Here is a 26,740-nt window from a genome sequence, read left to right as displayed (position 1 = left end):
ATGCCAGGGGGGGTGAGGGAGAGGAGTTGTGGCAGAGGGAAGGTGGTGATGATTCCAGGGGTGAGGAGGTGGAGAGAGAAGGTGATGACGCCAGGAAGTGAGGGAGAGGGGCGGAGGGGGAAGATGATGGTGATGCAAGGAGCGACAGGGAAAGAGGTAGTGGCAGAGGGAAGGTGATGGTAATGCCCGAGGGTGGGGGAGAGAGATGGAGGGAAAAGGAAGGTGATGGCGGGGAATAGGGGAGAGGGGTAGAGGGAAAAGCATGATGATGATGATGATAGCGGGCGAGGTGCAGAAGATAGGGAGGGAGAGAGAAGGTGATGATTCCAGGAAATGTGAGAGAGGGGTAGAGGGAAAGGGAAGGTGATGATGATGCCACAGGCGAGGAGAAGAGATGGAGGGAGAGAGGGAATGTGATGATGATGGCACGGGGTGGGAGAGGGAGGTAGAAGGAAAGGGAAGATGGTAGTAGTGATGATGATGCCAGAGGTGAGAAGGTGGAGAGAGAAGGGGATGATAATTCCAGGGGGTGGGGGAGGTTTGGAGGGAAAGGGAAGGTGATAATGATGGGTGAGGTAGAAGGAGAGGGAAGGTGATGATGATGCCAATGGGATGGAGTGGGGGGGTGAGGGAAGAGAAGAGGAAGTGGTTGATATGCCACAACAAAGAGAACCCTGTGCTAGGTGTGCTGCAAAACAAGAAAGGTATTATGTAATTCACAACTCGGTAACTTGGCGTTGCATTAAGTCTTGCAAACGCAGTGTGCTGGAAGTAAAATAGTTCCGCCCACAATAAATCAAGGCTGCAAACTTCCCTCCACCTGCTCTGAAATGGGGGACTCTTATGGGGCTTTGAGGGGGTAGGACATTTTGGCACGCTTTTTTTTTTTTTAAGGTAGAGGATTGGGGGAAGGGAGCAGCTGATAATGCTCCATGGCCATGCTACAATAATTTGACACATTGGGGAATCGGGAGGTGGGGTTGTTGGGCCATTGCTATATTTTTAACCATTTTGAGATGGCAGAAAGGGGACTGCTGGCTTGGGCTAGAATTATTTTGCATTTTGGGGCGGGAGGGAGGAATAGTCGCTGCTCCGCTGCTAAGTTTTTGGAGTGTGTGTTGTTTTTAAATATTCATCTTGCGAAACACATGCAGCATTGGGAATGAGAGACAAGGGTGATTTTATAACCTCTGAGGTAACAGAACAAGGACATTATTTATGTCTTGTAACTAAGCAAGTTCAAGAGTTGTATCAATGTAATTAAGGAAGAATGTTATTTATTATCTGCAGTGTAGTAAGCTAAAAAAGGATTGTTGATGTGTTAAAAGGTATATTAGGTTTGATTCTATTTTTATTTAATGTGATGCATCTGACAGATGTATACTGTACATGTAGCACCTCCTTGGGTTGGCCACTAGATGGTCCCAGGTCCCTGCTAAGATCCCATACATCTATGAGAGGGCTGTGGTTGGTTGCCTGCTCCTATTTAGTGTAGCCATTTAATAATCTTTGGACTCATTTTGAGTTTGCATCAGAGCAATGGGGATGCAGTATTTTCCATTCCCTGATGAGGTCTCCCAGCCTGATCATGCACTTTATTTTTGAAGACGTTCCTCTCTGTGCATACTATGCCAGAGGGTTGTCCTGTATTTATTTGCAGTGAGATAGATTTTTATCGGATTCCCTATGGGGCAAGAGAGATCTCAACCCAGAGGCCTGAAGACCCTAGGGTGAGGCAAGCACCAGTAACAGATCCTTCTGTGTGAGATTTTTGATGGCCAAAATGTATCCTAACATTTTTCCAGAAGGCTCGCCCCTGAAACAAAGGGCAAGGGCTAAAGACCTGTGAGCCTTAATCTGCTCCCTAGTTGGGGCAGGCACCAATGATAGTAAAGCAGCAGTCACTGAGAAATGTTTCATAGAGCAAGTATACGGATATTGTTTTGTGGGGAGGTTTTTGACTCGCTCCTCTCCACAGGGTTCCAGGCCTGGGATAACCTGGTTCCCACGTTCTAAAGACTTTTCTTTTAAGAGACGTTATCAGTACCAACGTCAAAGGGAAGGACCAAGATCTTGGAGTTTCCTAATTGGATTTCCACCCCATGGGACCAGGACAGGCTGGGTAGTCATGAATAAACTGGACTCAGGTTGGACTTTCCATGTTTGAGGGGACCCCTCCAATAGCATTCGCGTTTGGCCCTCTGGGAGAGCTTTGTGCACTTTAGAATCACCATGGGAAGTTTTACCCAGATACTGGAGATAAAGGACATCTACCCAGAAGAGAAAAAACACTTGAACATCAGTCAGCTATAAATTCATCTTTATTGAAAATGGACTTTATTTTAATTGTAATTAAAATAAACACCCAATGCCTTGTCCTGCCTGGTTTGATCCAGCATCTCACCCCTTGAGATGCCGCATCTAAATCATAATAGAGAGAAAGAGAGACACCACTGCCTGGGCCATAAGCGATAGCTTCTCCCCACAAAAAGGATTCCCCCTTTGGGACAGAGAGTAAAGTTATGGGAGAAGTGCTGCCAGAGTAGCCCCGAAGAATAAATAACTTTGTGTGCCCTTGGGACTTAAAACCCTCCAGCAAGGGTTAAATACAGATGGAGGCCAATATTCAAACAAGCCTCCCGCAAATTACTTATTCAGGGAAAGTTAACTGGATAAGTTATTCCAGATATTCAGTGGGATAAATGTCCTGCTGAATATTTCAGATTTGAAGTTTTCCGGCTATCATTAGCTGGATAATTTTAAACCTAACTGGTTACCTTTTGAATATCTCCGGTTGTGTGGCCAGATAACTTTAGATTTAATTGTCTATAGTCAAAGAATATAGCTGGTTAAGTGGCAATAAGTTCATTCCCATCCATGCCCTACCCCTTTTCTGCCTCCTTATTTCTCATGTGTGCACGGGTACATAATGTGCTTATTTTGCAGGTTTTTAAAATCTGTGTTGCTCTTTGCACAGCCAAAATGTGCATGTATGTGGGCATTTTTGTGCGACCAACGCTTTTAAAATCGACTTGTGTGTGTGTGTAAGTTTATCCACAAATTATGCTCTCCAAAGAGGAAGGTGTAGTAATTTTTAGAAATGTGAATCGTGTGATCGATCGTCTTAACGATCGAATTTGGCTGGGGGGGAAGGAATCGGATCGTCACGGTTTTCTTTTTTTTAAAATCGTGTAAATCGTAAATCGGGGGAGGGCGGGAAAACCGGCACACTAAAACAACCCTAAAACCCACCCCGACCCTTTAAAATAAATCCCCCACCCTCCCAAACCCCCCCAAAATGTCTTAAATTACCTGGGGTCCAGTGGGGGGGTCCCGGTGTGATCTTCCACTCTCGGGCCACGGGTGCGTTAATAGAAATGGCAAAGGCCACGGGTGCGTTAATAGAAATGACAGGGCAAAGGTAGCGCCGGCGCCATTTTGGTTCCTGTCCCCCGACGTCACGAGCGCAGGAGATCGCTCCCGGACCCCCGCTGGACCCCCAGGGACTTTTGGCCAGCTTGGGGGGCCTCCTGACCCCCACAAGACTTGCCAAAAGTCCAGCGGGGGTCCGGGAGCGGCCTCCTGCACTCGAATCGTATTGCCGTATTGCAAAATGGCGCCGGCCATATGGCCGGCACCATTTTGCAATACGACAATACAGACATACAGCCAGCGCCATTTTGCAATACAGCCCGAGTATTGCAAAATGGCGCCGGCCATACGGCGGCCATACGGCGCAATACGGCCCGAGTATTACAAAATGGCGCCGGCCGTATGTCCGTATTGTCGTATTGCAAAATGGCGCCGGCCATATGGCCGGCGCCATTTTGCAATACGGCAATACGATTCGAGTGCAGGAGGTCGCTCCCAGACCCCCGCTGGACTTTTGGCAAGTCTTGTGGGGGTCAGGAGGCCCCCCCAAGCTGGCCAAAAGTCCCTGGGGGTCCAGCGGGGGTCCGGGAGCGATCTCCTGCGCGCGTGACGTCGGGGGACAGGAACCAAAATGGCGCCGGCGCTACCTTTGCCCTGTCATATGACAGGGCAAAGGTAGCATCGGCGCCATTTCTATTAACGCACCCGTGGCCCGAGAGTGGAAGATCACACTGGGACCCCCCCACTGGACCCCAGGTAATTTAAGACATTTTGGAGGGGTTCGGGAGGGTTGGGGATTTATTTTAATGGGTCGGGGTGGGTTTTAGGGTTGTTTTAGTGTGCCAGTTTTCCCGCCCTCCCCCTTCCCCCGATTTACGATTTTTGACGATAAATCGGGGGAATTCCTATTGTATAGCGCCTCTAACGATTTTTGACGATTTAAAATATATCGGACGATATTTTAAATCGTCAAAAAACGATTCACATCCCTAGTAATTTTGTGCAAATTAATCTGTGCACATGCTAGGTCAGCGATCTACAACTCTTCAGAGTGAAAATACGTGCATAAATTTGCTTTCAAATTTTGAGGTAAAGTCTTGCGTAAAAGGTACATGCAGACTTTACTCGAACACAAACAGTTATAAAAAGTACCCTCCTTGTTTCTGTCTGGAATATCAATTGGGAATGTTTGAAACAAGCAACACATTTCAGGAAGACTGTTCGTTTTAGTGCTTGTGATGTGACCAAACCAATAGGGGGATTTATCATTCCGCGAGGAGTACAGCAGATTGATGGCCTGTGAAAAAAAAAAGGGGGCGGGGGGGCAATAGTGTGTAGCCGCACCTCACACTATCGCCCCCATAGCGTCACGGGAAAAGGTGGTGTTATTTCCCACGGTACTGCCGGCAATAATGTGGAAAACATTATCGCCATCAGCGCTGCTGGGCCATAACCCCGCCCAAACCCAGCCCACACTCCTCCCCTTCCCCTGATTTCAATAGTACCGCCGTGGTGAGGCCAATTTCGCGTGCGTTAGGGCCTTTTTGCATGCGATAATGGCACATCACAGTTTAACTTTTCCATTGGAAACAATTTAGGGGTCACGATTTGAAACTCCAGGGAGGAAGACAGAATCAATGTCAGGAAATATTTCTTCACTGAGAGGGTGGTGGATGCCTGGAATACCCTTCCGGAGGAAGTGGTGAAGACTAAAACTGTGAAGGATTTCAAAGGGGCATGGGATAAACACTGTGGATCCCTAAAAGGCTAGAGGATGGGAATAAATAAAAAAGCTAAATCTAAAAGAAACATGGGGGTAACCTGCACGGAGTGGCAGTTACTACCTTGGGAAGCTTGCTGGGCAGACTAGAGGGACCATTTTGGTCTTTTTCTGCCGACATTACTATGTTACTATGTAATAAATGACCCTGCAAGATAGCTTAAACTTGGACCATTTATCTCAGCTAGATCTTTTTCTTGGCTTCTCCTTCTAATGACATAAGATTAGAACAGACCCATAGGAAAGCATTCAGCTTTGTTGCACCTTCTCTATGAATTAGTCTTCCACAATGTATCTAGAAGGAAAAATGATATTTAAAATTTCACAAGAGTCTTAATGGCCACCTGTTTGCTCAGGTTTATAATTTCGGCTAAAACCTTGGATTACTCTTATCTTGTTTCTTGTTCTATGGCATCATCTAATTTTTTTTTGTTTTATTTTTACTTTTGCCTAATGTATTTCTAGTGTATATTACGTTGATTTTATGTTTAGATTTACATAGTAACAAAAAAAATGACGGCAGAAAAAGACAAGTGGTCCATCAGGTCTGCCTAGCAATTTCTTTTTTCTAAAACAATTAATTAATTAATTGTTTTATAGAGTGATAGCTGCCACTCCATGTAGATCACCTCCATGCCTTCTGTTAAGGGTAGTAACTGCTGCTCTGTGTAGATTATCCCTGTGTTAATTGATGTTCTGTTTTGTGAACCACCTTGTTGGTTTAAAAGGAACTGCAGTATATCAAATCAATAAATAATAATACATTTTCAGTTAAATAGTCCATCAACCACTGTAGTTAGCTTGAAAGAACAAATTCTTGTCATTTGTCATTTTAATCCCTAGATGCTGAATACTTTTTCTAGGTCAGTGGTTCTTAACCTAATCCTGGGGACACACCCAGCCAGACTGAGATATCCATAATGACTATGCACGAGATAGATTTGCATGCAGGATTCCACTGTCTGCAAATATATATATCATGCTTAGTCATTGTGGCTATCCTAAATCCAGACTGGCTGGGTGTGTCCCGAGTATTAGGTTGAAAATCAACGACCTAGAAAATCTAAACGTGAAGTTCCTTTGCAAGCGTGCAACCAAGAGTGCTGCTAGGTTAATGTTCAGTGCTTCAGCGTTATCCATATTAGCTTGAAAGCCTACCACTCTTCTTCATTTAGTCAGTTTTTATATAAGTACAGGCAAAGAGGTATGTGATTTTGAAATGGTTGGAAGCAGATCATCCGCAAATAGCAAAATATTGTACTTGACAGACCACAGAAATTTCCTTCTTTTCCGAATTCTTCCTTACTCTCTCAGCCAAGAGCTATATGACAAGAGGGGATAAGGGGCATCTTGACTCATTCCCTTTACCAATTTAAATGATTCTGAGTAACTTCTTGATTTTAATACAGGCTTCTGGTGCAGTATATAGTTTAGAAATCCACCCCATAAAATTAGAACCCAAATCTACATTTTGCAAAACTAACTGATATAGTCCCAGTTCACCTTATCAAAGGCATTCTTCACATCAATTGCTTTATATCTGGGTATCCAAGTGAGCTAACCACACTATTGAATTCACACTGTAGAATTTCTCACTGCCTTTACTTTTGTGCTCTTTAACACTTTTTTCCTTTGAGAGGAACCTAAAAAATTGCAGTCTTTCATTAATGATCAGGTTTTGAGGCTGGGCAACATTCAACCATCTGTGGCCATAGAATATAGAACCATAGATGATTAATGTGATCTTTCACGTGTACTATTCTGTATGTGCTAGATTTTGTATACCATATGCACCCTTAGGAGGAAAAGCTAACTTTTAGCAACTCTCTGATTTGGCCCCTGATCGTGCCATATAAAGGCTCAAAAGGCAGTGAGAAGAGTGGCATCCAGCAAATATCCTAAGACAATGAGGAAAACAATATTTAAAAAATATTTTTTTATTTTCTAAAGTTATACATAAAATATTCTGAGGGATGCCCCATAATATCAAAATAAAATGTATTGCTTTAGAACCTGAGTCCAGAAACTGTATATTTATTTTTTTATTTTATAATTATTCTTATGCCACATAGAGAAAAAGGTCAAAGCAGTTTACAAGCCTCTTGGCATATACATAAAATACAGATTAAAACATTACAAAAAATATAAACATCTTGGGTTACCACATTGAACTCCATCTGTAAAACAATCAGTTCCACGGATACTCATTCTTTTGGCACTGCTTTCAGTACTGTTCTTATCAATTATGACAATATGCTCTCAAACTCACATTGGAAAAGCCATGTTTTCAATAGTTTTTTTAAGACAGAGGTAGTTGCCTCAGTTCTCATATTTTCCGGCGGTGGAAAGGGGAGGTGGACCAGAGGTGGGCCTCCCACGAGGCAGGCGGCCTGTGCCCGAATTCGGCCCGGAACCTCCCCTGAAGCGGCCTGGACGCGACGAAGGAGCGCGGTAAGCCTGCCCACCACTACCCGACGTCATCGCAGGCGCCCCCGGAGCCCTTAAAGGGCACTCGATGGCGCTAAGCGTCGCGCGCCTAAGGAGCGCGACAAAGGGGCCTGTCCCTTTGTGCGCCCCTTTGTGCGCACCAGAACGCCGCTCAAAAATCCTCCACCCTCTCAATCCTCCAGCAAATGGACTCTTTCTCAGATTTCACCCTCTTTCCAGCTCTCCAGCAGACGGTCCCTCACTCAGCATTCATCTACCTCCCAGCTCTCCAGCAGACGGACAGTCACTCAGCTTTCATCTACCTCCCAGCTCCCCAGCAGACAGGCACTCACTCAGCATTCATTCATTTGCCAAGCTCTCCAGCAGACGGGCTCTCACTCAAAACTCACCCAAGTCCCTCACAACAAGAGAAGCAAGACGCAAGGCTACCCACTCCCAATCTTACACCACAGTCTCCTCACCATTGAAAAATCACCCACGCAACCCCGGACACGCTCTACCAGGACTCTCATCCCAAGCATGGTCTCCCCCTTTACTCAACTTCTAGGTCTTGCACTAGTCTCATTGACACTCTTCAATGCACAATCTCTCACAAAGAAATTGCATATTCTCAATGACTATTTCCTTGACTCAAAGCCAGACATCTGCGTTATAACAGAAACCTGGCTCAAACCTACAGATATAGCCTTGATAAATCAACTACCTACACATCTTTATGATTTCTTCTCACTTCCCAGACAAAAAAAAAGAGGCGGCGGCCTTCTTTTAGCTGCCAAAAAAGAGCTGAGGCTAACACTACAGCCAGCCAAGTCCGCTTCCAAACTAGAATTAGGCCTTTTCAAATCTAACCTGCTCCAAATCCTCCTCATATATGCTCCACCAGGACTCCTAGACACCGATGCCTCCCCCATTGTAGAAACCATAGCTAAGTATATAAACTTAGATTCCCCAGTTATGATCTTAGGGGATTTCAACCTCCACGTTGATTCAACCCCACTCTCTACCAACTGCGATGCATTTCTCACCTCCCTCTCGGCCATGGGCTTCAAACAAATTATCAACAAGCCTACCCATAAAGCTGGCCACACCCTAGATCTTATTTTCATAAACTCTGGCTTCACACACTCCACCTCTCCCGAATGCGTTTCAGTCCCCTGGTCAGACCATTCACTGATTTCCACCATCCTCACGATGAAAGAAAGTCCTACTTCTCACCCTCGCCAATCTACATTTCACTACAGGAGATCGTGCACCCCTGATGTCCTCAGCGAACACCTAGCCAAAGAACTTCTTAACCTAGATGTCTCAAACCCCAACTCAGCCCTACTCTCATGGCACAGCATCACAGCATCAGTAGCTAACAAATTATGCCCTCTGTCAGCCAAAAAAATCAGTCTGGCCTCGAACAGAAAACAGCCGTGGTTCTCCAATGAACTCCGAAAACTTAAACAAAACCTTAGACAGAAAAAGAACAAATGGCACAAGACCCCCTGCCCCAGCACTTTAGCTGCTTACAGATCTGCCCTCCACTTCTACAGGAACTCCACCCTACGAACAAAAAGAGATTTTTACGCTCACAGAATTCACGACCTCGTGTTCGACGCCAAGGCCCTATTCTCCTATGTATCTGATCTCACAAAACCACCACCCTGTCCATCCTGGACGACCAAGCACAATCTAAGGCCAACGAACTTGCAACCTTCTTCCAGAGCAAAATCTCCAACCTTTTAACACTCCTGCCCCCCAGCTCTACCTCAACTCCTATCTCCATCTCCTCTTCCTCAAACATGGGAGCCTCACTTGAATCATTTGAACCTACATCCGCCCTGGAGATTGAATCCCTAATAAAGAGAATGAAACCCTCTACCCATCCTTATGACCAAATCCCGACTAAACTACTCCTATCGGTGCCGGACACCATCTCCAAGCATCTGACTGATATTATAAATTGCTCGCTATCACAAGGAATCTTCCCTGACATTCTAAAACTCGCCACTCTCAAACCCCTTCTTAAGAAACCGAACCTAGACCCCAGGGAACCCAACAATTTCCGTCCTATCTCCAATCTGCCTTTTGTCGCCAAGATTATGGAAAAACTAGTCAATACCCAACTGTCAGATTATCTTGAAGACCATAAAATACTCCACCCAACCCAATACGGATTCCGCAAATCGCTAAGTACCGAAACCCTCCTTATTTCCCTCACAGACCACCTCATCATGGGCTTGGACACAGGACACTCCTTCCTACTAGTACTTCTTGACATCTCGGCGGCTTTTCACACGGTGGGATAACAGGAACAGCCTTCAGATGGTTCGATTCTTTTCTCAGTAATAGAGGCTATAAAGTCAAAATCAACAACAAAGAATCCCCACGCATCAATTCTTTCACTAGGAGTACCTCAGGGCTCTTCCCTGTCCCCCACTCTCTTCAATATCTACCTCCTTCCCCTCTGCCAGCTGCTAACAAACCTAAAACTAAAACACTATCTTTACGCCGATGACGTACAAATCCTGATCCCTATAACTGAATCTCTCACGAAAACACTTAAGTTCTTGGACAACTGCCTCCAAGATATCAAACTCCTCCTCACCAGCCTAAACCTTGTACTGAACTCTGTTAAGACAGAACTCCTCCTTATATCTCCTGACTACAGTGATATCCTTCAGCTGATCCACCCAAACACCCTGGTCACCCAAGCAAGAAATCTTGGAGTAATAATTGACAACCATCTGAATTTAAAGAAGTTCATCAATCACACAACCAAGGACTGCTTCTACAAACTATAGGTGCTAAAAAGACTTAAACCTCTTCTGCACTTTCATGATTTCAGAACTGTCCTCCAGGCCATTATATTCTCCAAGTTAGACTACTGCAACTCTATTCTGCTAGGTCTCCCCGCCTCTTCCACCAAACCTCTTCAGATGCTTCAAAACGCGGCCGCTAGAATCCTAACAAATACCAACAGAAGAGATCACATCACGCCCATCCTCAAAAATCTACACTGGCTACCTATAAGCTTTAGAATCCTACACAAGTCCCTCACCATCATTCACAAAACCATTCACAACCAGATCCCCATTGACCTTCAATTCCCACTCAGACTCCACACCTCTTCAAGAGCCATCAGAGAAGCCTACAAAGGATCTCTGCACGCCCCTCCTACCAAATCCACCCTTCATTCAGCCACTAGATAACGGGCCTTCTCGAGAGCGGGGCCAGCCATCTGGAATGCTATTCTCTCTGATCTCAGACAAGAACCTTGCCTGTTGACGTTCAGAAAAAAACTCAAGACCTGGCTGTTTTAACAAGCCTTCCCTTAACTCAGGCCAGTCTCAGCTATAGTCTTATTCCAATGCCTTCTATTCAATGGACTCCATTACCGACATTGTAAATGATTTGTTATTGTTATAGTCACCGAGTTAACTTCTGCTACTGGCTTCTCTTCTTCCTAGTTTTAGTACCCTTGTTTTAATGTAACTTTTGCCTTTTCTTCTATGTTAATGTTAATATTATAACCCCCCTGTTCCTTGTAAACTGATATGATATGTTCTGTATCGTGAATGTCGGTATAAAAAAGCACTAAATAAATAAAAAATAAATAAATATTGTTCCACAAAATTGTACCAGCCACAGAAAAGGCTCAGTCCCAGATTTCACCAAGATATGTTAAATTAAAAGATAGAACCTCTAATAAACCTTTGCTCTGTGACTAGAGAGATCAAGATGGAATATGTACACTGAGCAGCAAGCCACGAGGTTTTTGCATATCCAATCAGTTTATGTATTAAAATGAGAATCTTATATTCAATTTGTGAATGTATTGGAAGCCAGTGTAATGTTGCTAATACTGGAGTGATATCATCAAACCTTTTACAATCTGTTAATAACCGGGCCACCAAATTTTGGAGTAATTGTAATTGATGTAAAACTGAATTTGAAAGACCCAGAAATAGTGAATTGCAATAGTGAAAGCTCAATAAAAGTAAGGGTTGCAAAACAAATCTAAAATCTGTTGGCTCTAACAATGGCTTAAGATGCTTCAACATGCTAAGTTTGTAATGACCTGTATGAATTAGATATTCCAGTGAGTTTGCCCATATGAAAAAAAATCCTTAGCAAATGGAGGACCACTGTGCATTGAAATTAATCTGGTGGTTCAATAATCTGTGTTAGCACTGCCAATCTGTTTTCAGGCTCCCATTTCTAGGTTGGCTGGGACAGGAATTGCTGGTATTCCAGGATGGTGTAGAGAAAAAACATTTCCTGGATGATGTACAAATAGTAGGATCATAGGTACATTTGTGCAGCAGTTGGTGAGAATAAGGCTATGGGTGAGGTGGGTGGAGGGAGGAAGTAAAGCAGTCTATATGCTACTGTATGTTGATCCTAATTTCTTTTCTTTTTCAGCAAATTCATTTCCAAATTAATATACCTGCTGGCATCTTTTTGAAATCTGGCTGAATGGAACAAGGAAGACTGAAACTTGGATGGGCTTGTTTTTCTGCTTATCCCAGATATGGCTCTGTGGACCCAAGGCTATACCTTGTGGTGGCACCTTGTACTCTCTGCTGCTTCTGATGCTACAGCCAAGCAAACACACCATGAGAGGTCATTGGTGGTTATTCCGAGGACGGGTGCACAGTAGACATTGTGGTTGCAGTTGAGGAATGGCCTCTCTGGACCTTCCCTATCGTTGTCCGCGGTGCGGGGAACACAAGCGCTTTCGGAGCCTCTCATCATTGCGGGCTCATCTGGAGTACAATCATACCTACGAGACCCTTTACGTCCTCTCCAAGACCAATAGCATCTGTGATGCCACTGTATTCCCTTTGTCCACTGATACCACCCTGCTGACTCCAGCCACCCGCAGGGACATCTTCGAAAGTACCTCCTTCCAAGGGAAGGAGCAGAGATTCACCTGCGATCTAGTTCAGGCGGAGGACCTGGATTCTGTGTCATCTCGTTACGTGCATGAAATAGAAATCCCCCTGAGTGAGATTTTTACGAAAAAGGGGATGGCCACATCAACGCCTTCCAGTGCTGTGGCAGCAGCAGCGGCTGCCTCAGCTGCAGTAGATGCTGCCTATGAGGAAGGCCTTGCTAGATTAAAGGTCAGAGCATTTGAAAAGCTGGAAGTGGATAAGCGGTTGGAGAAGCTGACAGAGGAGGTAGAGCAGAAGATTGCATCCCAGGTGGGTCGTTTGCAGGTGGAACTGGACAGGAAGAGCACAGAACTGGAGAAGGCAAAGCAGGAGAGTGTGAGGCTGAGCCAGGAGAAGCAGGATCTGGAGGACCGGGCTTCTGAGCTCACTCGTCAGGTGGATGTCAGTGTGGAAATGTTAGCTTCCCTGAAACAGGACCTGGTACAGAAGGAGCAAGAGTTAACCAAGAAACAACAGTGAGTCTTTATATGAGTGGGCACTGGAATGCATGCAGAAGCTTATGAGTGAGCCTATAAATGTGCACAACTAGAGGTGTGAGGGTACTGCTATGTGTATGATTGTGAGTGTGCGTATATATTTATGTGAGCTCACAAATGATCGTGTGTTTTCAATACATAAAATGATAATAGAAATAACACTGATAGCCTGATTTATCATGGTCTTTTCCCATAGATGCAGAAAAGGAGAAAAGTCTTAGTGACTCAGGCCCTAAGATTAACAACAGCGCTTATGCTATTTTCTAATTTAATTCCCCATTCATTTCACCATTTAACCATGCTGGCAGTTGTTTGGTCTTCCTTTGACCTTTTTAAATGTATGGAATACATTTTATCTGGCTTTCCAAGATGCTGTTTTGAAACAATGCCCAAGCCTCATGCAAGTCATTTGTAACCACTCCTTTTAGTTTTTTTTCCAACTAATTTTCTCATTTTGTTGTTGTCTCCCTTTTTAAAGTTGAATACTTTTGCAGTAGTTTTACTTGATGTCCTCCAGGTGATTATGTCAAATTAAATTATATTATGATCACTATTGTTAAGTGGTTTCACTACCATTACCCCTTACACAAGGTAACTGCATTCCACTGAGGGACCAGATTGAAATGGGTACCCCCTCTTGTTGGTTCTAGGATCAGCTGCTCCATGCAGCAGTCATTTGTTGCATCTAGAAACTTTACCTCTCTAGTATGTCTTGATGAGATGTTTAGCCAATCAATACTGGGGCAAGTTAAATTTCCCATTATTATTCTGTTGCCAATTTTATTTGCCTTTCTCATTTCTGCTAATATTTCACAGTCTTTTACGTGATCCTCACCAGGCAAACAGTAATATACACCCACTGCTATACCCTTCCCTGTAAAGATTCCACAGTGCATTTTGCTTCATACAGGACTTTATCCTGCTTGATTCTACACCATCCTTAACATATAGTGCCACCTCTCCATCCATTTAATCTGCCCTGCCATTTTGATATAATTTGTACCATGGTATCACTCCCATTGGTTATCTTTTTTTCCACCAGGCCTCTGAGAGAGAGGCCAAAAAATTTGAAAAGAAATGTACTATAGCAGCAGAAACCAATAACTTTCTCAAATACATTTGAACTAAGAAGCCTGTGAGAGAGAGTCAGTAGAATCATTATGACCAGGTGTAAAAGGGGCACTCAGGGAGAACAAAGGTCACAATAGAAAAATTAAATTCTTTGCTTCAGTCTTTACTGGGGAGGATGTTAGAGAGATACCCATACTGTAACAATCTTTGGGGGCCATTTACCAAGGTGTGGTATTTTCCCAGAGGAGAAAAATACCATAGGGATTAGTAAGCTGGTTAGTAGACTTATTGGTAGGCCTCCAAATGCTGGGTGATGTGCCCCCTTTGCTTGGAGCTGCCATTTTGTTAAAGGGCCAGAGGGCCGTGTGGTAGGGGGCATAAATTGAAATGCGGCCGGTCAGCACCATTTTAACTCTGTGCAGGCCCTGGAGCCTAGGGGGTGTAATAGGCCCCCTACACCACCATGAACAGTAAGGTATTACTGGGAGGGGTTAGGCTAAGGTCAGGATCTGGGTGCCTATGGAGGGATTTCAGAGACTGGGAGGAGGGTCATTTTCTACAAAAAGGCAGGGTTGGGAAGGAAGAGCAGGGGCCTTCGCCACACACATTTATTTTTAAATTCAAAAAAATCTGACACTGGGACCACCTCTATGGGCGATGGGGGGGGGGGGGGGTGGAGGGTGGAAGGGGGCTCACAAAATTCCTAGGGGGGGGGATTTCCACACATTTGGGGGGGGGGGTTCATTTGAGCCACTCTGAACCTTTAAGTGACAGCCCCAGGAGTATTGTGTCCTGATGCTTCCAGGAAAGTTAGCTACAACATCTGCGTTGTAGCTAACTTTAATTAAAATAATGCGGCTTGTGATTTTTCAGGCAAACTGTTATTTTATTTAGATGAAATTGCCTAATAGTGAACTGCTTTGCATGCAGTTGGTGATGAGTTAGAGAAACTGATGCAAATTACTTTTAAAATGGATGATGTAATAGAGCAAACTGACAAACTAAAGAATAATGAATCACCAGGGTTAGATGGTATTCACCCTAGAATTCTAAAAGAACTCAAATATGAAATTGCAGACCTGTTACTAGTAATCTGTAACTTATCACTAAAAATTGCCACAGTACTGAAGACTGGAGGGTGGCTACGTCAACAATTTTTAAAAAGGGTCTGGGGTGATCCAAAAGCCTTGAGAGATTCCTCAGGAAATTATAAAATGAGACAGTGTCCTATTGTGGTTTGGTAACTGGCTAAAAGACAGAAAACAGGGAGTAGGACTAAACAATTTTCCTATGCAAAAAGTAAATAGTAGCATGCCTCAGGGATCTGTACCGGGCACAGAGCTGTTTAATATATTCATAAATCTGAAAAAGGAGCAACAATTGAGATAATTAAATTTGCAGATGACAAAATTATTCAAAGTTGTTAAACCATAAGCAGATTTTGAAGAACTTCAGAAGGACCTTGTAAGACTAGAGGACTGGGCATCTAAATGGGAGATGAAATTTAATGTGGACAAGTGCAAAATGATGCACATAGGGAAAAATAATCCTAACTACTGTATAGGTATACTGTGCTGGGTTCTATATTAGGAGTCACCACCCAATACGCTGAAATCCATAGCTCAGTGTGTGACGGCAGTCAAAAAAGAAAATTTATTTATTTATTTATTATTTTTATTATACCGAGTTTCATGATGGAATCACATCAACCCGGTTTACAATTAACAATGTGAGTAAAGGCAGAGAGTAACATAGTAAAACATTTCCCAATTCAACGTCACATATAGAATGAAACTTAACAGGTATAATAACAATATTTAGGATGTGAGAAAGTTACAAAAAACAGGGTAATTGTAAGTTATGAATTATTTGGTAAGGAATGGAGACTAAAATGTAGAATATCATAATGCTTCTGTATAGATCCATGGTGAGACCACACCTTGAGTATTGTGTACAGTTATAGTTGTCCCCTCAGAGCTGAGGAAGAATCCCATTTTGGTTTCCTTACGTAAAGCCTCTTGTTTTTTCCCTGTGATGGATGCCATTCAGGAATTGATTGATCTGGCATGGGATGCCCCAGAGGCAAATTTTAAAGGGAGCTGGACATTGGAAGGCCTGTACCCCCTGGATCCGGCTGTGAGTGCGTTTGCATTTTCCCAAAGTGGATGCTCTGATATATGCCGTTTCTAAGCTGACGACTGTTCCTGTAGAGGAAGGAGCGGCCTTGAAGGATGTACATATTGAGGCTATTCTTAAACAAGCCTTTGAGGCATTGGCGAAGAATTTACAGATTGTATTCTGTTGTACCCTAGTGGCGAGATCTTGTTTGCTTCTCTCTCAGAAGGTTGATGAGTCTGGAGGCAATTTTTAGCAGACGCAGGCTGTGATTTGGTCCAGACCTCGGCCAGAGGATTGGTTTGAGGTAGCATCCAGGCGTCAACTCTGGTTATGAAATTGGTCAGCTGACTCAGCTTCCAAAGCCAATCTTACCAAGATGTCCTTTAAAGGCTCGCTCTTGTTTGGGAGCAAGTTGGAGAAACTGGCCATTAAGTGGGGCGAGACTTCGGTGCCTCAGTTGCCAGAGGCTAAGAAACAATCACAGCTCCCCTTTGGTATGAGGGGTTGTTTCTGGGGTTCCATGCGTTTTCATCCCTACAGAGGGACGACCTTTCAGCGGATTCAGCCTTTCGGTAGGTCTCAGTCCTTTCATCCCCGACAGCCCAAGAGAGGAGCAGGCTCAGGTGGTGGACCTTCCCGAGCTTCCTAATGAAGGTTTGCTGACCCACCTTCTGGAACAGGAAATAGGGGGACATCTCTTTTATCAGAGGTGGGTCGAGATCATGTTGGACCAGTGGGTCCTGGAGGTGATACGTGAAGGGTATGCACTGGAATTTCGCAGTTTTACTCAGTAAGTGTGCATGATGTCCCTTTGCCACTCCCCACAGAAGAAGCAGGCAGCGGAGTTCACGCTTCAAAGGCCCCTCAGACTGAGGGCTGTGGTTTCAGTGCCCATGTCTCAAGAAAGTATGGGGCGATATTCCATTAATTTTGTTGTGCCAAAGAAGGAGGGCTCTTTTCGTCCCATCCTGGATCTCAAGAGGGTCAACAGTCACTTAAAGGTGACTCATTTTCGAATGGAAACCTTACATTCTGTTGGGAGAATTTCTGGCCTCCTTGGATCTGTCAGAGGCTTATCTTCATATTCCCATCCAATTGGAACACCAATGCTTTCTATGCTTTGTGGTACTGGGGTGCCATTAACAGTTTTGGGGCGCCATTAACAGTTTTGGTCTAGTCACCACTCCCAGAACATTTTCTAAGATTATGGTGGTAGTAGCGACGGCTTTGTGAAAAGAAGGAATCCTGGTGCATCCATATTTAGACGACTGGCTGATTTGAGCCAAGTCTCAGGAAGAGAGCTGCCTGGTGACACACAAAGTGATCTCCATATTGCAGGAGCTCAGTTGGGTAGTGAACCTGACCAAGAGCACTCTTCAACCATCCCAGCCATTGAGGTATCTGGGGGTCCGGTTCTACACAGGACAGGACAGAGTTTTCCTACCGGAAGTTCAGATCCAGAGATTGATGTCTCAAGTGCATCAGTTGGTGAACACCATATGCCCGACGGTGTGGTCCTACCTACAGGTACTCTGCTTGATGGCAGCTAAGCTGGAAGTGGTGATGTGGGCAAGGGCACATATGCGTCCTCTTCAGTTCTCTCTGCTATCTCGTTGGCAGCTACCCTGGCATCACTGCAGGACTATATATACTGTGACATCAGCTTGCTCTGTCTCCATCGGCTGGCAGGGAGCATAAACCCACTGGTCCTGAGTCCATCTGTTTACACTAAGGAAAACAGATGGACTCATTTCTCCATTAAATAGGTCAGTGGCACCCAACATAATTGGAACTAGTTCTGTATATGTCTGTCATATCTTGCATCTCTTTGCATCTCTTGCATCTCTTTCTCCATATGAGCCACAGAATAGTTACTGGATACTGACACCTCATCAGCAATGCCATTCTTATGTTTTTCTCCTTCACAATATCTGGTTTGTTTGTTTTTTTAGTATCAATCTTCCTGTTGGGAGAAAAAGGAAACTCCCAGGTGATCACAACTTCTTTGTTTTCTTCTGTTCTTTTAGGGTTGTGCTCCCAGTGTTTGTTTGGTACTACAGAGTTATAATGTTTACAAAATTCCCAATGAATCAGCAGTGTCATCTTGTGCCCTTCTGTATACAAGCCTTCTGTCATTAGCACGTCACATCTAACAATGAGATGTGTAACTGTTTCCAATTTGTTTCCATAAAATCTGCATTTTTCTGTTTTTACTCTATACTGGCTGTGAACAATTTTGAAAAATCCACAAAAGCATATAGAGGTGCAAATCTTCTAATCTCTTTAAAGATCACTTACAAGCCTATAAACAACGAACATGGTATCAGAAATGTAAGCGTGTTCTAATTTATCTGATGTCTCTTGCCACGCAATGGGCTGCAGGCATTTTCAAATCAGGCACTTGTATTATCATTTCCAGTTCATTTAAAAACCTTTTAATCCCATAACACCTCAATACTTATCTTCTAAAAGGATCCTCCACTTAACATACTCTTTACGAGTCATTTCAAAATCTTAACAGACTCTTAACTTGCCCAAATAGGACACGTCATTCAACATTTTTTTTATGAATGCAAATGGTCAAGGTCAGAAGCGGGAGATAGGCTTAAGGCTCCTCGAGGATATCTGCAATTCACAAATGAGTGCAGGAACTCAAGCAGAAGGTTATATTTGGTTGCAGAGGCCTGCAAGAAAGAAGTTACTTCAAAAGCAGCAAGTACATAATGGATTATTGAAGCAAAGGCAAAGCAAAGGTTTGGGAGCGTAAAAGTACACTTGGCAAAGACCAGACAGTGTCCTTTGCACCGGGCAGACCAGTGACCCTAGGAGAAATCTGTAGGGCAGCTATAAGGGCATCTCAGTATACATTGACAAAATATTAGAGGTTAGTTCTTTTAAAGGAAAATAAAGACATGGCATCTAATATAAGAATGTTGGAAGTAGGCCTAAGTAACTCCCACCCAGGCTAAGAACGGTTCAGGTACATCCCAACTAGTCTGCAGGACAAAAAGGAAGGTGAAGTTTATACTTACATGTTAATTTCCTTTCCTTTAGTCCTAGTAGACTAGTCCAGGACTTACTCCAAGAAAACAACTATGGTCAAAAAAAGGTGAATGGACTTATATATACTGTATACACACGGACATACCTATAGATATATGTAGACATACGGATAGAATTTAGCAAAAAGAGGGCCTTCGTTCCAGCAGAGAAATGCAGCCTAGGGAAAGGGAAACAGAGGGTATCCTCAGTCTCTGGCCTTTGTGGTTTGACTAAGAAAATTATTCTTGTGAAGCAATGTCATTTTTTCTTCTTCTCTCTTTGCAGTTCCAGGGGAATGTTACCCTCAGAAGAAACAACGGCAAGTGCAACATTGTCCATGTGGAATGCAGTAATCCTGATTGCGAACTTGGAATTGGTATTTGGGTTCTAGGGATAGTATCCAAGAAGGAGACACCAGTGATGGAAGAAGATTATTTTTATAATGTCAGTTGGGGAAATCAGAACTAACAATGGTTTCTGGTTGGTTTCTAGCCTTGGCATAACATACTGAGGAGCTGAAGCAGCACTAGGCCTTTTATAGGTAGTGAAGATTGTTCTTTCATTTTTGTTTTAGCCTCAATCTGCTAGCCATGGGGTGCATCCCTGCCTGTGTGGACTAGTATGCTAGGTCTAAAGGAAAGGAAATTAACAAGTAAATATACATTTCACCTTGGGAGATGTAATGCCGTGATCAGTGAAGTTAAGAAGGGAAGTGCATCTAGGGAAGATCTCATTTTCAGATTTTTTTTCTGTGAAGAATTAAGCAAAGTCTTCTACTAAAAGATAATCAATGGCAGTGGTGGGTGTTTCAGCTTCAGGTTTAGAAAGTTCCTACACAGGTTCAAAGAGTTTACTTGGATGATTCATCGCTAGTTTGAGTTGTTTAGAAATGTGGCCTTTTTTTGCTTTACATATGGCTTCTTTGTACTTTTTGGAGTGTTCTTTGCAGAGCTGCTTTCTGTTGGAATGTGTTTTCTGTTTTTGCTAAGTCCATTCAAGTTGTCAAGATTGTTATTTGAGTAGGCGAAGATCTTGTAGAACTAAAGAGAATTTCGGACAGTTTTAATGGGATTTGGCTTGAAAGATGCTAGTATTTCAATGACAGCAGTAATGTCTCATTCCAGTACTGAAGTAGAAGCTCAGGTTGGTCTGAAATGTTGAAGGGAGTTCGTATTTTTAGGTGTTCTCTTAGGGTGTCACTGGTGACTGTGGAAATGTTTCTGGATGGAGGTCATGGTGCTTGGGTGATAGGTGTTTGACTAGGGTTTTGTAAGGTGATCTAGGTTGTGGTCTGGCCAGGAGATAGGAATCACTGATAATGAAGATAGGTCTAGTTTGATATTGAAAGAATGGAAAATTAGGTCGAGAGTGTGTACGTGTTTATGGGTTGGAACCTTTATTTTCTGGGTGAGACCCAGCTCATCCATGTTAAGCTGGAAGGTTGAAGTGTAGCCCTTAAGGGGTCCTCTGCATGGTAATTGAAGTCTCTTAGAAACAACAGATTGGGGGAGATGATAACAACATCACATATGACTTAAGATAATTTGAGAAGGGAATCTGGGTGATTTTTCGCAGGATGATAGATTATCATGAGTTTTGGACCTGCATTGCCCTGAATCTTAATAGTTAAGTATTTACATTTGCCTATGTATATAAAGGATACTAGTTCAATAATTAGGATATCTTTGAAAATGATTGCAACTCCTCCACCTCTTACTATGCGACAAGGTGTGTGGTAGACCATATATCTAGGTTGGGCATAGCTGAGTGAAAGAGATAGTGTAGCCCTCTCCAATCCAGGTCTCAGTAAGGAATAGTAAGTAAAGGTTAAATTCTTCAATGATGTCTGTTATATGTTGGGAGTTGTGGTTTGCTGAGTGTGTATTGAGAAGACCGAGTTGTAGAGAAGGAGGGATGGTCTGTTTAGATTGGATGAAAGTAATGGATTGAAGTGAGATAGGATGGAGTTCTCTAGGATGGGTTAGTTTTGGTTGGTGAGGGTGTCACTGCTCCCAGATCACATGTATAGGTAGAGTGGATTTGCTGAAGCACATAGTGTTAATAGTTTGATCAGCTATCTCTTTCTTTGAAAATTGAATTAGGGATAGCAAGGGGATGATGGGTATATATTTTTTATCTTTCCCTCTAGTGGGAGGTTTGATTACATACCAAATAGCTGTAGTTGGCCATGGGATTGGAGTGTATAGGAGAGGGAGAGTATGAACGGTATCCCTGGTTAGAGAGGATTTAGTACAGTGGACTGATTAAAATAGTGATATGCATTGTGTGTTAAGGAGAAATTGAAAGGGAACATAATCAGGGAAGGGGTTTCCTGGGAAGATAATCAGTCTAAGTAGTTCATGATAGGGGAAGAAAACTTTGGAGTTCAAGAAAAGTGGACACTGAAGATGACAGAAAAGAGAAAAAACAAAGGCTGGATTACCTCATCCTCTCTGATCACTCCTGATAAGGACAGAGAAGGAAAAGTACAGAGTTGCACTCTTATTCTTAACAGATCGGCTGCCCTTCAGCTAAGATACTGAGCAATGCTAAGTCTGCTTACTTTCAAATCTTTAGCCCTGCTCTAGGAAAAGGCCAGAAAAGAGCTCAAACTCCTCTGGGCGATTAGGTTTGAAGTGTTTCAGATAGATGAATATCGAGTAAGAACAGAGGAATATCGAGTAAGAAAAGGGAAGTGATTATCCCCTTGTACAGGTCCTTGGTGAGGCTTCACCTGGAGTACTGTGCTCAGTTCTGGAGACCGTATCTCCGAAGGGACAGAGACAGGATGGAGGTGGTCCAGAGAAGGGCGACCACAAAGGTGTATGGTCTTCATCGAATGCCTTATGAGGAGAGATTGAAGAATCTAAATATGTATACCCTGGAGGAAAGGAGGAGCAGGGGTGATATGATACAGACCTTCAGATACTTGAAAGGTTTTAATGATCCAAAGTCAATGACAAACCTTTTCCATTACAAAAAAATCAGCAGAACCCCAGGAGTCATGATTTAAAACTCCAGGGAGGAAGACTCAGAGCCAATGTCAGGAAGTATTTCTTCACGGAGAGGGTGGTGGATGCCTGGAATGCCCTTCCAGAGGAAGTGGTGAAGACTAAAACTGTGAAGGATTTCAAAGGGGCTTGGGATAAACACTGTGGATCCATAAAGTCTTTAGGATGTGAATGAAGAGAAGAGGCATGGGGGTGGCTTGCGAGAACGACGGCTACTACCTGGTGATTAATACCCTTATTCAATAAACATGCACACGGTTAATACGACTCCAACATTGCTCTATTCTTCAACGGCAAGAGGAAATGTGGGCCAAAGGATTTGCATTCACAAATAAGCGTGGGAGTAGCTTATTTGTGAATGCAAACTTGCCAGGTTCTTATGGCCTGGATTGGCCACTGTTGGAAACAGGATGCTGGGCTTGATGGACCCTTGGTCTGACCCAGTATGGCATTTTCTTATGTTCTTATGTTCTTATGCTTGTTGCGGCGGTTACTACCCCAAACCAATTAAGCTTGATACTTCACTTTGAATAAATATATAGCACAGCTCACTGCTTCAAAGGCGGGGGGGGGATGAAGATAAGAGGATGTACATTCAGACAACGACCAACAAGGACTGAATTGCATAGTCTGGGTAAACAAATAAGCGTGGGAGTAGCTTGCTTATTGTGGCGGTTACTACCCCTAACCAATTAGGCTTGATTCTTCACTTTGATGCAGCTCCAGCACTGCTCTCTACATCCATGGCAGGGGTGGAAGGAAATTAGAACCAAAAAAGTTACCAATAAGGGCCCTTACCTCAGCGGTCACAGTAACAGATAAGTATGAGAGAAAAAATGTGTGAAGCTTGCTGGGCAGACTAGATGGGCCGTTTGGTCTTCTTCTGCAGTCATTTCTATGTTTCAACCATGCTGATTCATTAAGAAAAGATAAAGTAATATGCAATGCCAATAACCTTGTAAAGAAAAAAAACAAGTGAAGAATATATAAAATTAATTATCCCTCTTAATGCCTTCCACCAAAGAGAAAAAAAGAAAAAAAATTTCTAACTGGACAATTTACACATTTTCCAGGATGCACAGGATATTAACCAGTTAAAGGATCCAAACTGAACAAACTGACTCTGTTTTTATTCTTCTCAGGAGTCATCTCCATTCGTTCTCAAGCTCTCTTAAACTAGCTGAAGGGCGGCAAAGCCAGATCCTTCCATTTTTTGATAGGATGGCTCACTTGCCTGCCAATAATATTTTACAGATCAGATCCATATGTATTTCCAAAGACAACTGTGTCAGCATCCAAAAATGATTAATCTAGCACTCATGGAAATAATTTCTTCAATAATATCCTCAACTGCAAAATCTTGCACAAACTTACAGAAATACAATAGTGAATGTATGACTCCCTTTCTCCATAGCACCTGCAATAGCCATCAGTCCTCACAATTTTCCTTCAGCCAGAGGGGATGATATTATGACTTAATGCTGTACAATAATGGCTACTGAAATTGAGTAGCTGAAGGTCAGGCTCAAAATGGCCTGACACACTTTTATTTATTTATTTATTTATTTATAACATTTCTAGCCCTGACAATCCAAAGTATTTGCTGGGCAACAGATAAGCATACGTAATAAAATATAGTGAAATAAATCAAATAAAAACAAAACCATAAATGTAAAAAAACACATGACAGATAACTCTTCTGTGGTAGCATAATTAAGCTGTTCATCCCACCATTTCATAAATCTAAACTGATTACCTTTAACCCTTTGCTTCTTTGATTCTAGTGGATAGGAATAATGCCATATCCAAGGGAAAGTCGGACCAGCTCTCACTCCAAACACATGTGCCACAGATTTAGTAACATAGTAAATGACTTTAGAAAAAGGCAAAAATGGAACATCCAGTCTGCCCAGCAAGGTTTTCAGGGTTGTAATTGCTGTTCCATGCAGCTTACCCCATGCTTTCTTTTTAGCATTGTAACTGTTGGTCCATACATTTTACATCAGTGCTTCATTACCATCTGAAGGATCCTTGGTGTTTATCCCATGCCTTTTTGAATTGTTACCATATTTTGTCTCCTCCTGCACTTGGAAGGCATTCTGTGAAAAAATATTTTCTGACTTTAGTTCTGAGTTGTACCTCTTTGGAGTTTCATATCATACTCCCTAATTCTAGAACTACCTTTCCAATGAAAAAGATTTACTTCTTGAGCATTAATACTTTTTTGGTATTTGAAAGTCTGTATCATATTCCCCTGTCTTTTCTCTCCTCTACGTATATATTTTCAGATCCTCGAGTCTCATATGGTTTCTGATTCAGACTTCACACCACAGACAAAGGTCCCATGCAGCTCCATTTCCAAAGCATAGCTGGCTTTAGGGGTGTGCGACTTGAGCAACTGCACAGGGCGTGGAGACTAAGGGAACACTTCTACAGAGGGGAGGACGGGGTAAATTTTGTACATCAGATTGGGTGCAGCTATTACTTGAACGATCATTGGCTTCCATCCACCTCCCGCCACCCCCAGCTGGCAACGGGAGTCGTGTTTACATGAATGTCATCTGCTCCTGCCAGCTGGGGGCGGTGGGCGGTGGATGGAAGCCAGCGATTGCTCGGGTCACAAAATCGAACCCATGGCAGCAGGAGATGATGTTGATTATGCTCAAGTTCTGCTGCCACTTATTGCCCACTCCAAAAAAAAAAATGTAAATGGACCTGCACTGTGACCTGGCAGCCGCCAGCGGAACCCATCTTACTAATGGCTGAAGGAGGGAGGCCAGCCAAAGGAATAGAGGACCCTATGACCACCAATGGAGCTCATCTCACTGGTGGCTGAAGTAGAGGCCAATGGGAGAAGGGGAGGCTCTCAACCTGTGCGTGCTTGTGTGTGTGTGAGAGAGAAGAGGCCTGTGTGAGTGTGTGTGTGAATGAGAAAGAGACAGATCCTACATGCATGAGACAGAGCTTGCAAGTGTGAGAGAGACCGAGCTTGCTTGTGTGTGCATGTGTATGTGAGAGCGACAGAGTGTGTGTGTATGTGAGCGAAAGAGCGTGTATGTATGAAAGCGAAAGAGCGTGTATGTATGTGAGCGAAAGAGCATGTGTTTGTGTATGAGACAGAACCTGCATGTGTGTATATTTGTGTGAGACTGGCAGAGCCTGAATGTGTATATGTGTATTTGTGTGAGAGAGACAGAACCTGCATGTGTATATGTTGGCAAGAGACAGAACCTGCATGTGTGTGACTCAGCATGTGTGTGAGAGACAGAGCCTACGTATGTGTGAAGAACATCAAGCTCGTGTGTGTGTGTATGGTCGAGAGAGAGGGAGTGTGTATGAGCATGGGCATGTATATGAGAGAGGGAGTGTGAAAGAATGAACATGTAATTTTGTGTGTATCATACCAGGCTCTCACAGCACATACACTTGCACATAGCCTCGCAAATAGGTTCACACACACACAAACACACATATGTTGTGTGTATAAGACAGAACCCGTGTGTGTGTGTGAGAGAGAAAGACTGCCTATGTGTGTGAGAGAGTCTGTGTCACATGCCATGTGTAATAACCTGTGTGCATGAGAGAATGAACATGTATAAGTGTATGTGTGTGAGAGAGAAAATAAAGTTTGTGCAACCTCATTCTCCAATCCACGATAACCTCGGGGTGATTTAAATATATCTGAAGCAAGAAACCTATAAGGGAGTCTGTTGGACCATTAGATGACCAAGGGGTTAAAGGGGCTCTTAGGGAAGATAAGGCCATTGCAGAAAGACTAAATGAATTCTTTGCTTCTGTGTTTACTAATGAGGATGTTGGGGAGATATCTGTTCCAGAGATGGTTTTCAAGGATGATGATTCAGATGAACTGAACCAAATGACTGTGAACCTGGAAGATGTAGTAAACTAGATTGACAAGCTAAAGAGTAACAAATCATCTGGACCAAATGGTATACACCTCAGGATTCTGAAGGAACTAAAAAATGAAATTTCAGATCTTTTAGTTTAAATTTTCAGCCTATCATTAAAATCATCCATTGTAACTGAAGACTGGAGAGTGGCCAATGTAACCCCAATATTTAAAAAGGGCTCCAGGGGCGATCCAGGAAACTATAGATCAGTGAGCCTGACTTCAGTGTTGGGAAAAATAGTGGAAACTATTCTAAAAATCAAAATCACAGAATATATAGAAAGACATGGTTTAATGGAACACAGTCAGCATGAAATTACTCAAGGCAAATCTTGCCTCACAAATCTGCTTCTTTTTTTTGAAGGGGGTTAATAAACATGCGGATAAAGGTGAACTGGTAGATTTAGTGTATTTGGATTTTCAGAAGGCGTTTTGACAAAATCCCTCACGAGAGGCTTCTAAGGAAACTAAAAAATCATAGGATAGGAGGCGGTGTCCTTTTGTGGATTACAAACTGGTTGAAAGACAGGAAACAGAGAGTAGGATTAAATGGTCTATGGTGAGAT

At 43.1% G+C, this 26,740-nt stretch overlaps 1 protein-coding gene across 1 annotated transcript in view; it reads left to right on the top strand.

Annotated features, from left to right (window-relative positions):
- The first annotated feature begins 12,270 nt into the window (after nt 1-12,270).
- The window catches only part of FBXO41 (F-box protein 41), a 159,718-nt gene continuing 145,248 nt past the window's right edge, over nt 12,271-26,740 (top strand). The window contains exon 1 of the mRNA XM_029594661.1: nt 12,271-13,001. Within this exon, the coding sequence (XP_029450521.1) occupies nt 12,271-13,001 (731 nt within the window). The remainder of the gene's footprint in view (nt 13,002-26,740) is intronic.

The sequence above is a fragment of the Rhinatrema bivittatum genome, chromosome 1 (assembly GCF_901001135.1).
Source record: "Rhinatrema bivittatum chromosome 1, aRhiBiv1.1, whole genome shotgun sequence".
NCBI lineage: Eukaryota > Metazoa > Chordata > Amphibia > Gymnophiona > Rhinatrematidae > Rhinatrema > Rhinatrema bivittatum.
This window is presented reverse-complemented; position numbering and strand designations above follow the sequence as displayed.